Below are 12,586 nucleotides of genomic sequence, written 5' to 3'. Positions count from 1 at the left end.
AAATCACAAAGGTCCCAAATGAATATTTCAAATGGCTTGGGAAACATTGGATTGTGTGCACTATACCTGTTTATGTTCTGTATTTAGTAATGGTACTTAAATTATACCTATTTTTCCCTAGGTCTGTTATCAACATTTCAGCTCATAACAGAAAAGTAATGAAATTTATAATAAGTAACTCTACAGTTAAATTCATTCCATTTGTACCTTCCCCCTCTTTAAAATGGATTTAATGTGACTTTTATTGCATTATTGTTAGGTCAAGCATACAAAGCAGCACGGATAGATTGTATCTGACAACAACAGTTGCTATTATTATTTGCAACAACCATTGTTGTTATCAGGGGGATGCGAATGCTTTTTTGCATTTAGAGCATTTCAAGTCAGTTGAAATATGAACTTCTCTAGTGTGAAAACCCAGGACATCCAAGGGAAAGAAAAGAACAAGAATATGTTTTTACATGTGATTTTTTTTTATCCCTGTCTGTACCTGTACTGGAAATGAAACTGCTTTTCTTTCTTTCGTTTTTATGTTATGGGATGTTTAATGGGTAGCAATTCATAGATGCTAATCATTACACTGTGAAACTAGGCTTGCCTCAATAATGCAATTATTTTATATTGGGAGGGGGGAAGATAGGTATTAACAAAATGAACAGCATCCAAGGGAATATTAGGTATGTCTTGCAGTGCAACCCAGTGCAGAACAGAGGGTGGCTGATGTTTTTAAGGCCAATGGCTGTATTAATGCTCAGATGCCCAGCTCCGAAGGATCACCTGCCAGTGGTGGTCATATCCCAAGCACAGCCATGTGTGCATGAGCATACACACTACACAAACAGCTCCTACACTCACTGCACTTGTACATTCACGTCTGTGCAAAGTAGACTGATGGATAAATTGTGAAGAGCCTCTCATATGTGTTGATTTTTGCAGAGCGAGGGCAGCTCTGGGTTGGGGAAATGCATCTTAATGAGTATCTCTAAATATTCTTATTAAAACACTAATGCCCACAAATTCATTTTTTAAAAAAAATAATGAATATATAAATAAAATGCTACTAATCAGACAAGTTTTCAATCTAAGGAGGGTGATACTGAGCTGATTTTAAATGCATCAGTTACTTTTTTATTGCTGCAGTGTCTATTCTATTGTACTTTCTATTCAGCATTTAGATATTTGAGTTAAAAATACAGTCATTAACCTGAAACAGATAAAATTCAACAAACATGTATCGTTTCAGATGGTGTAAGATAGCAGCTAGGAAAGTATGCTTGATCCCAGTGTAATCAGTTACCCGTATTTTTCGCTCTATAACACGCACCCGACCATAACACGCACATAGTTTTTAGAGGAGGAAAACAAGAAAAAAAATATTCTAAACGAAACAGTGGATGTATGATTTTTGTGGTTCATGCTGTGGCCACAGGCATGTGATCTGACAGTGAGTTTGGAGTAGCCCAATGCAAAAATCCTGAGGATCCATGTGGATCCATGCTTTGTAACCACGTTTTTGCACCACTGCGGCCCCAGGCAACAGTGGGTGCGTGATTTTTTTGGTGCAAGATGTAGCCATGGACATGCTATGTGATCTGATGATGAATTTGGGGTGACCCAGTGCAAAAATCCTGAGGATCCATGTGGATCCGTGCTTTGTAACCACGTTTTAAGTGGGGAGGGAAGGAAAAGCACTCAAGGGACAAGGAGCATGCGTGGGGTGTGTGGAGGATGCTGCTAATAATGCAGAAGAGGGGTTTAAGGGGAGAAGAAGCACGTGTGGGGTGGGTGGAGAAGGATGCTGCTAATAATGAAGAAGAGGGGTATAAGGGGAGAAGGCTCCTCTCCTCTCCCACTTTGCTCCTTTAAAGCAAGCAGGCTCTGCTTTTCTCCCTCCTCCCCGCTCAACCCTGGCTTAGCGAGCTGAAAAACTTTGCTGCTATGTAGCGAGCTGAGTGGGGAGGAGAGACGGACAGAGAGCCTGGTTGCTTTAAAGGGACCAACCGGACAGGAGCCGCTTACACTCGTGTAAGAGGCTCCTCTCCTCTCCCGCTTTGCTCCTTTAAAAAAGCAGGCTCTCTGTCCCTCTCTCCTCCCCACTCAGCGGCTCTTCTCCCGCTTTGCTGTTTCAAAGCGAGCCACGGAGGAGGGAAGGAAGGGGAACCATGGATCCTCTGCTCACGACTGCAGCAGATCCGCTCCCCCCCCCCGCCACCTGTAGGCATTCCCTCCATAACACGCACAGACATTTCCCCTTACTTTCTGGGAGAAAAAAAGTGAGTGTTATGGTGCAAACAATATGGTAATTCCTTTCAAAGGAACCAGTTTTGCAAGGCACTAACTTCTCTCTTCCAGTGCTCCTATATACCGTATTTTTCACCCTATAGGACGCACTTTTTCCACTCCAAAAATGAAGGGGAAATGTGTGTGCGTCCTATGGGGCGAATGCAGGCTTTCGCTGAAGCCTGGAGAGTGAGAGGCGTCAGTGCGCACTGACCCCTCTCGGTCTCAAGGCTTCAGGAAGCTGAACGCAAGCCTTGCACGCCCTGTGCTTCGGGCAGATGTCCGCAAGCCTTGCGTGCCCGGCAGGAGTTCCCGCGGGCTCGCAAGGCTTGCGGGCAGCAGCCTGCAGCCCGAAGCACGGGGCGTGCTCCGGAGTATAGGGCGAAAAATACGGTACCTTTGGCTTTTTAGAAAATTTAGCATTTTGGTGGTTCTTAAAAGCCTTCCGCTAGGGAGCAAAGAATAGATTTTATTTTATTTATTACATTAATCTCCTGTTCTTTATTTAGAAAGTTCAGAGTGGAATACAAGGGGCATCCAGGCAGTGATCACATTATGAATCCCTGTTGAAGGGAAAGTACCGTATTTTTTGCTCTATAAGACTCACTTTATCCTTCCTAAAAAGTAAGGGGAAATGTCTGTGCATCTTATGGAGCGAATGTAGGCTGCGCAGCTATCCCAGAAGCCAGAACAGCAAGAGGGATCACTGCTTTCGCTGCGCAGCGATCCCTTTTGTTGTTCTGGCTTCTGAGATTCAGAATATTTTTTTTCCTTGTTTTCTTCCTCCAAAAACTAGGTGCGTCTTATGGTCTGGTGTGTCTTATAGAGCGAAAAATACGGGTATATAAAATCTACTGCATAAAATGTATATGCTGTCAAATATAGGGTGGATGCACCACTTCTTCCATTTGCTTTTTTCTTCCTCCCATTTTCAACTTCTGCCCTGCGAAGGTGAAAAGCTAGTGATGTGCCAGCTTGTTAAATCATGGAACTTGTTACTCAAGCTTAACTAAAAGCCTTCTTACCATCCTATTGATGCGCACAAAGTCTTCGGGCTTCTTTGCCCAAGGGGGAAGCTCAACATCATTCACAACAACTTCATCTTCTCTCACTCCAAGGTTATATCCGTTACTGTTGACAAACATTTCTGGTAGGTAGTAGAACTCTGGAATTAACTCCTGTAGTAGAAGAAACAAACACACTGTTTCTGTAGACAGAATTTATTTATTTTTGCAACCTTGTCCTTATGCTTAATTTTCAATGCTATTATACCTTTAAGTTAATTTTTAATACAAATCATTTAATTACTCAGTAATAGATGCAGCAACCGTCTCAGTTCCATTCTGCTACAGAGGCCATTGCTTAAAATAAACTAATATAATTAGAAATATTGCTGTGTGCAGAGGCATATCACAATATGATGCTGCCTTACCCTGACCCAGGCTGCTGCTTGATCTAACTTTCCTTTTATTGTGTACAACAACAGATTTCCACAGCTAATAGCATGATTGCCTATGGACTCCCAGACCTCAAAGTGTGAAGGAATGGCCTGTTGGGCTCTAGCTCCCATGGGAACTAGCCAATGGCCAATGGCCAGAAATAATTGGATCTGTTGTCCACCAACATCTGGCTAGCACAGATTCCCCATCCCTAATGTACAATAATAAGGGTGTATAAAGAATTAGCCAACAATAAAACTTTTCAATAAAGATATCACATTCTACAACCTTACACGGTTCCTAAAATATGTAAGACAAGGGCTATGCAGTGTGTATACTATTAAACGTGGGTTTATTTGAATGTGAGAGATGTAAGCACATGAGAGATTTTAGCTCAAGTTTTCTAGAAAAACAGCTGGGACTTTAAAGTGCCTAAATTTCAATGGATCTTGCCAAACTATAATTTCAGTGTCCATGTGATATGTCCTACTTATTGTTAAAGTACATATTCCAGAAGCTGAAATGTTTACAGAACACTAAAAGTTCCTGGACAACAACCTGATAATTCTATGTGACTTTTCACAAGATGGAACCTTTCCTGTCCCCCTTGAATTCTCCTATCCGCTCAAATAACTTAAGATTTCTGTTACTTAATAAGCAGCTACTTTTCCTGTGGTCTTAGTAGCTTAGCCTTCTTTATTTCTTCTGAAATAAAGAACAATGCAATAAAGCTACCAGGAACTTTTAAAAGGACAAAAATGAATATTATACCAGACATTTTATGTCTTTAAATATGATCTCTAGTTTATTTTAATAGCTCTGCTAAAACCCAAAGGTATTGTTAATAGTATTACATGTGTTATGTCTTTGTATGAGGTAAAAAAATGCCAAACTACATTTTCTAATTTACAAGCTTTGGATAAATTCAAGCTGCTGAAAAATTAAACTTTAAAACTTGGTGTTATAGAAGGCCACTATTAACACTAACATAATAGGATACTATAAGCCTCAAAGATGACATTTCAGTTTAATATGTTTTGCCAGGAGTACACCATTTTATGGCCTCCCTCTGAAATAAAATCCAATACAGACGTTTTCAGTTTTCTAATATAATTCACTGCAGGGTTTTAAAGCTGTTTCCCTCACCACCCCCACCTCTACCAGTTTCCTTCTTTTCCCCAAAAAGCTGATCCCTGGGTATCCATTAATTCAACAATCACCTTATATTGGGGGAGGAGGGGTGGTCATTCAGTTATAAGAACCTCCATTAACTATATTAATTTACAATCTGTCACCTTAATGACATTTTGTCATAGCTACCTTTTCTGACATCGACATACTCTTGTCCAAGTGCAATGTAACATGTTTGAGAAGCATTAGAGAAGATTAGTTCTTGAGCACTCTATTCTTTGGATGCCAAAATTATACAAATTGAAAGGAGTGGGGGGGGGGAGAGAGGTGCTAGCAAATGTGAAAAATGAAATGGTCAAGTTAGGGTCATTTTCAAGTGGAGTGTTTGCTAAAGGATCATTCCACTAGTATTCATTTTTTGCTTTGTACTGATTACTACAGGGAAAGGTCAATGTTTCAAGAAAGGCAAAAATAAACCCTTTTTGGCAGCATTTTCCTTTCTGTGCTGTTACACAAATTTGTCATACATGGCATCTTTTAATACCTGTATTTGAAAATTAAGCAGTGCAAAGACACTGACCCAATTCAGATGTAACGGTTTGTTTTTATAAGAACAACCATGTGTTTGCCTCGGGATCCTTTCTCCCCTCCCACACAAAGGGACTAGATTAGAAGTGGTTTGCAACAAACAGTAGTGTGCCATTTTGTTCACATGTGGCAGAACAGTAGTTTCAGTGCATTATAGTTCTTAAGTGAGCTTTCTGTTTTGAGAACTAACCATGGCTTTTGACAAAACTGCAACTGATATTTGTTGTAAAACATAATCAAAGGCTTCTTATTTTCTCCCCCTGGTATGGAAAGGGAGGAGAGAAGGTATAAGACTGAGGTGTAGGCGTACTTCTTCTCATGACAGCAAACCATTACTTTTTTTTTAATATCTAGATTCGGATAGTAAGCTTTCCCTGTTTAATTTTAAACATGGAAATTCACCTCTCATGAATAAAAGGGGGTGGGATGGAGGAATAAGATCTTTTCCTACCTGAAGACCTAACCACAGGGTCAACATGCCTTCCAAACACTAGGCAAAACTACAACATTTGGCATCTATTGTCACTTTACATTCTGTACCAATGGAACAAGATGTCTGGTGCTTCCAACAGTCACAACTATTATCATCATATATCTACAAGCATCCAGTCTAGCCTTACAGTCTGGATGCCTTTCAGGGTAGATATTCAACAGGCTTTTGTGTCCTTGGAATGTAGATACGATGAAAGTTGACAACAACTTTGGAAATTAAGAAAGCCTATATAGCCTGCCTATCTATCTATCTATGAAAAACAAAAATAATAATCTAGTCTTTAATTATCTTATTTATTTGATTTTTTGCAATCTTGTCCAGTATGCCAATCACATATTGGGTCAGTATCCCAATATACTAAAGATCTATAATGCATAGATCACAAAGTTGCCGTTGAGTACTTCAAACATATATTTATACATTTCAAAACCAAATAGCACAATGTAAGTGCCTGGCGTGCTCTGGTCCATGGGGTCATGAAGAGTCGGACATGACTAAACGACTAAACAACAAGTGCATCAAAATGGCCTGGCAAACTGGTCTGGCAGATACTATGGATGTTTATAGATTCAGAGACATTTCAACTAAAACAATAGAAAGGGAAACAAAAAGTTCTGATGAAAGAACAATGCATTTCAGTCTCAGCAAAACTGCACATTTTGAGAGCAAACAAAACTTAGGGCTTTTAGCCAAAAGAAATATGCATAAGTGAATTATTTAATGTGTCAGCTGATCCTGATCAAAAAGCATTGTTTTCTTTACAATGCTGATGACATACCAAATGACATTGGTTTCCAATGGAATCAAAATCATGGCAAGTAGCTGGTAAGAGTTTATGAGTTTACCAGTGGTTTTTTGTTCAACCAATTATTTCTCTCTCCTAAGTCAAAGCAGAAATTCAATACATAAATAATGTAACTCTTAGTAACATCAGTATAAATGGATTTTGAGATCGTAAGTGCCTTTAAAAAGACTCCAGTAATGTGCTTTTTAAAAAAGAAAGAAATAGTGTAGTAACCAAGTTTCTATTCTTGTTTCAAATAAGAGTGAGTGCCTTATGATAATATAAATTTGATTTCTTTTGTAAATATTTAATAGCAAGACGCAATCAGAAAAGATCTAAAATCAAACAATGGGCTACTAGCACTTTTCATGTAGTTTGGAATCTATCATATTAACAGGTAATCAGGAGAGGACACTTCTTAAAATAAAGCAAGAATGTAGGATTCAGTATTCAAACATAAAAAACCTTTCTCTAGAACAATGGAGGTATAATCACAATTGAGAAATTACCCTGCTCGCTTGCTGTTTCTACGTATTGTGTAGATATTGGTTTAATCTAATGTGTACTGTTGCATAATATCCCCAGGCATAGTGAAGTAAAAGCTAAGGCTTACAGAAAAGCATACATTTTAAATGTGTCTTGTCATTAATGCTTTATTAATTGCCCCAGGCAATGCAAAGCCAGAGCTCAGCAAGCTATAACAATATGACACTTTAAGGTCAAATGCAATCTTGCTCTGTTTATGGAATGGGCCAAATATTGAGTTAACAGCAGGAAAGAAAATTTATTGGGCTTTTCTCTATCTTGTGATTATTTGATTTAAATTAGAATGGTTGTGGGGTTTTTTGCAAGAACAAAAGATCTTTTGAGCACTCAAATATCGGAAGAGTCTTTATTTCTCATTGTATATAAAAATGGCATTTTAGAGCAGTGAAGTCTAAAGCAGCCATTCTTTTTGCTCTTATGTGAAACAGAATTTCAGGAATGCACAAGTCGGTTGTTTATTTGTAGCATGTAATAATAATAACAGTTACTCAATTATTTTGCATGCATATGTAGCAAAACAATAATCCTACCTTCACATCTGAAGTGTCTCTTTGGCTAGTTCTCCAAGATCTTGCCACTGAAGAAAAGGTGCGATCTGGGTGATCAAATTTTCCATCATTTGCATTGAGGAAGAATGTTGTAAAGGGTTCCTACCACAAAATTAAAATGAAAAAATGAATACAAATGTAATAAGCAAAGGAATCCAAAACAACTTCATAATTTGAGTGCCTTCTAGGCTTAATATTTAAAATTAATTAAGGGAAGAATTAATAAAGAATTAATCAGCACTTCACACTAATACATTGCTTATGCTTAATCTCTTGATGCAACTATTGCTACTAATAACCCAAAAGCATCTGAATCCTAGAATGGAAGGATTACAACAAATGATGTGCTAGCTCTGTATTAGAATAATGTCATCAAGAGACTGGAGTATTACAGTCTGTTTCACACATACCAGTCTTCCAAAATACTCCAGTAATATCTCTATCTATTTCATTGACTAAACTCCACTGCTCTTTGGAGAACTTCCCATATATTTTATTTTGTGTGTGATATTATATATATATATATATATATATATATATATATATATATATGAGAATAAATATGATGAAGAGTAAATTATACCAAGCCTTCAACAAAGAAATGATGCATAAAAATGAAACATGTTAAAGTTCGATTGTTTTCAGGATGAGAGATCTAAGCCTCCACTCAACTCCCTAATGAAGGAAAAATGGGAAGTGCTTAATTTTGGCAGGATGCTACTCAAACTACATATGTTCAAACAAAATATGTAATTAAATGCATTTTTAAAGATCAGCATAGAACTGTATCATCAAAACCTTTTTGCTTAGATGTTCAATAAGAAATTAAAGCTAAACCCCCATACCATTTCATATGTGGTACCAGGCTGCCCTCCACCATTAAAAGTAAAATAAAATAAAAAAGACTCTTTCTAGCTAGCTCTCACAAGTGTTGACTTTTGCCTACAAGGGCTACATATGGAAAGAGGAGTTAGCCAGCAAAAAACTCCTACACAATGAGTAACACACACAAAAATGGGCGGGGAAGATGCAAAGCATTACTAGATTATGATGCCCTTAGCTCATTGTGTAGAATCAGATGATAAAGACTAGAACTTATATTTAAGCCACATACAACCATTTGGCCATCAGAAATTAAAGCAGCAATGTTTTTGCTCACACTCTAAAGGAAGTAGATATCTCACTTCTGATCTGAAATGCAGCAATAATGCTGAATGGAATTTGTTCCCAGTAAGAATAAGAACTGTTGATATGTTAGTTTCAGACTTGAAATCAGGGAACGACAACATTGTGGTGCTCACCTGACCTCCTGGCAACCAAGTCACTGTTGCTTACCTGGAAGGAGGGCAAAGGGGGGGGGTCAATGTGGTGCAAACACACTGGCAGAAGCATGGGATTGGTTCCAACAGCGTGTTAGCACCACATCAATCTTCCTTCTTCTCTGTAAGCAGCAGCTGTCAAGAGAACAGGTGAGTTCTGCCACCCCACTCCACCGTGCACTACTGACTTCAATGATGGCATGTATCCATGTCTACAATATAAACAATTTTACCCATATGCTATCAATTCTGATGGTCCCAGTAGACCAGGGATATGGAGTGTATGGTTCTGCTGATGTTGAACCCAAACTCCCATCAGACCTTGCCAGCCTGGTTAATAATCAGGGATGCTGGAAGTTGTAGTCCCCACCACTGCAGCAGACTATGTTTTCACTGCTTGCATAAGCCATAGAATTCACCTTAAATCCAAGGATGCAATCCTAAGCACACCCACTAAGGAATGAACACCACTGAACACACTGGGACTTAATAAACATACATAGGATTATCCTTAATCTCAGAATGAAATGTTTTAGAATGAATTAGCAGAGCCCTAATAGCATTTCTTTTATATAGTTATGTGAATTAATTCACAGTGATATACTCCAAAGCATTTCTTATATGAAAAATTCCTCATTGAGAAGAATTGAATAATTACAATTTTAATATCACTGCATTAATTACCATGGCAACTATTAAGTTCTGTTAATAACAGCTATGCTCATTAACTAATGAAAAGTATCCCCTAAACATTAGGCAGCTCCAGTCAAAAAAATGTATAGCCTGGAAGGTTGGATTTATAACGAACATGAAATACAACGCCAAGCAGGAAGTAACATGGAGAACATGACTGTGTCTGAGCAGTGTGAGTCTAGGCAGAGGACTTCATTCCAAGCGCAAGTAATTTAGGCACACACTACCCACACTAATTTGTTCAAATGTAAGAATTTATTGTCAGGCATTTTCAACTATTGGTTGTAAATAACTGTCGGTCATGTGCAGTTAATGGCTAAGGTTATGAGAGTGTTTCAGAAATTTTTACTGAATATTTTAAGGAGCACCATTTGCTCACAGACTTATTTAGCATATAAGCAATGCCTTGTGAAACTTACGTAATTCAGAGGAGAAAAATCCTCACTTTCCTATTTTGTGGCAACAAAAGACATGAAGCAGCCATGCTGTAGGTGCCGGGGCCTGATAGGGCCATCTTATGTGACTGCAACATGGGATGTGGGCCTAGCACCAGCACTGGGCATAGTGGGGCAAGCACCAGGCCCCATCTTCCCCAGACTATAGCTTGCACAAGTCACCAACATTTATTTTTTATTTTATTTTCTCTTTTTCTCATTGATGTATTTATATAAAAGATTTCTCATTCGCTCTTCATTATAAGATCCCTGGGTTAGTACAACCATTTAATCACATAACACTTAAATCCAATAAAACAATTTTAAAGAAACCAAAGGATGTACATGAAACAATAGAGGTGGGCCCACAAAATTCACACAATCTTAACTGCGAAAGGACAGGGTAATGAGGTGCATCATCAGCAAATGATGGGAATTATAATGAGGGTTTTGATGCACTTCTATGGCGAGGGAGTTCCACATTTTGGGAGCTGTCACTAGGCACTAATTGTTATTCTGAGCCATGGAGATCTTTTTGAATGATAACATTATTATCCTTTTTCCGTAATGTGATAAAATAGCAGCTACAAAAAATACAAATTGTAATTCTAAGCTCTTACCACCCACAGAGGACAGTAGCTCCTCCCAGCTCTCACCCTGGAAGACCATCATTTCCCTGCCTCTCACCCAAGGTCCTGGCCAGGGAGATATTCTTCAAGAGGGGATGAACCACTGCCTCCTTTAAGCATTTTTAGAAGGTGCTGTTCAGTCCAGCAATGTGAAGTGAAGGGCAGGTTATTTCCTCCAAATTCCCCTGGGCCCTATGTTGGAAGCAACGTCTGCTCTGAGCATGATTAGCATGGATCGGGTAGAAAGGGAGCACTGGATGGGAATATGGGAGGTGTGTCCACATCTCCCATCTACTTAATACCCTATCACATATTTAATCTTAGTTGGTTGGAATATATTTTGATTGGAGGGGGGAAACTCACACTACCTTCTTTTACCCTGCATCTGCTCCAAAAGTTTGTTTGACCAAGCAAAGCAGACATTAGGGTCTGCCTTACATGGCCAGGCGATTAAAGAAGCTGATAGTGGGAACAACAGCCTTTACTGATTGTCTCCTGAGTTTGCAAAAAGCAATCCAATTTACTGCGTCTATTGCTACACTAGAATAACTGTTCTTGAATAAAGAGCTTCCAAGCTCTCTGAGAACTCTAGCTCTTGAAATCACAGCATGTTCAGCAGGGTTCATTGAGCTTGATTCATATGTCAACAGGGGTAGGAATAAGAAGTCACCCCAAATATTATTGACACCTCATCTGTTTTAATGTTGGACCTATTCATGTAAAACCACGCACATGGAAAGGTGGGGTAGAAATATTTGAATAAACAATAGCTACTGGGACCTGTTGTATAATGGAGAGTTCTTGTTCATGGTTCTAGCCAGGCATTAACGGGTATATGCTGAATAGGATTCATGTTGAATACTGCCGGCTTTGGCTAGTGATGGACTAGTTTCTGTTTAAACCTCACAGTGGAATATATCAGATGCTTAATCCTACATCCCTTAATGAAGGTTAGATTATGGAGGAGATATGGTGATGGAGAGGAATCACCTACTCCAATATGAGAAAGACTGTCATTGCCTGGCAAGTGGCCAAACAAAGCCATAGCTAAGTCTGCACTACCAAATATGCAACTTGGTGATGGTTCATGTTTTTAATTATATCTCCTTTGACTAAATAAGAAAATATTTTGTATATGCCACAAATGGCAAGCTTTAAAAGAACAATGGGTTCAATAAGAGTAAAATTTATATCCCATTAGTGTTAAAAAAAACCCATTAATCTGAATACTTGAAATTTATGTTGTACTTTTAAAAACCCAATAAAACTCTGTGCATCTTTACTTTGATTTGAAGATTGTTTTGAAGGTGCTTATTGGGGGAAGCTGAGATTCTAAAATCAGAAGCAACTGGGGATTAGGAAAAAGCAGTAGGAAAAAGGTAATTATAGTCAATTATGTTACAGTATACGGTAATCCTAAATTCCATGACAACATTATTTAAGAGTCTGAGACAAACACAAAAGCAAGAAAATTCATAGTCAAGGATTAAGCCTTTCATAGTTGAACACTACAGGGTGCCCCATTAGACCAACATATGGTGTCTATCTTTTGGATTTTTAATCCTTAGCCTCAACGCATAGGCTCTTCTACATTTATCATATAACCTCGGCATTACGTCTTACCTTCAAAAATAATTTCATATCAAAACACACTATATTTTCTCTTAATTTTTCTCATTTAATTATAATTACGTTCAGGTAA

The 12,586-nt window shown here is 38.4% G+C and overlaps 1 protein-coding gene across 3 annotated transcripts in view; it reads right to left on the bottom strand.

The window, feature by feature from the left end:
• Nucleotides 1-12,586, bottom strand: part of NBEA (neurobeachin) — a 357,769-nt gene that overhangs the window by 50,985 nt on the left and 294,198 nt on the right. For all 3 annotated transcript variants that reach the window (XM_079973311.1, XM_079973312.1, XM_079973310.1), the window contains 2 exons: nucleotides 7,792-7,911; nucleotides 3,306-3,458 (listed from right to left, as the gene is read on the bottom strand). In XM_079973311.1, the coding sequence (XP_079829437.1) occupies nucleotides 3,306-3,458; nucleotides 7,792-7,911 (273 nt within the window). The remainder of the gene's footprint in view (nucleotides 1-3,305; nucleotides 3,459-7,791; nucleotides 7,912-12,586) is intronic.

The sequence above is a fragment of the Podarcis cretensis genome, assembly GCF_951804945.1.
Source record: "Podarcis cretensis genome assembly, chromosome: 4".
Taxonomy (NCBI): Eukaryota; Metazoa; Chordata; class Lepidosauria; order Squamata; family Lacertidae; genus Podarcis; species Podarcis cretensis.
The sequence above is the reverse complement of the archived record's forward strand: the minus strand, read 5'-3'. Positions and strand labels throughout refer to the sequence as shown.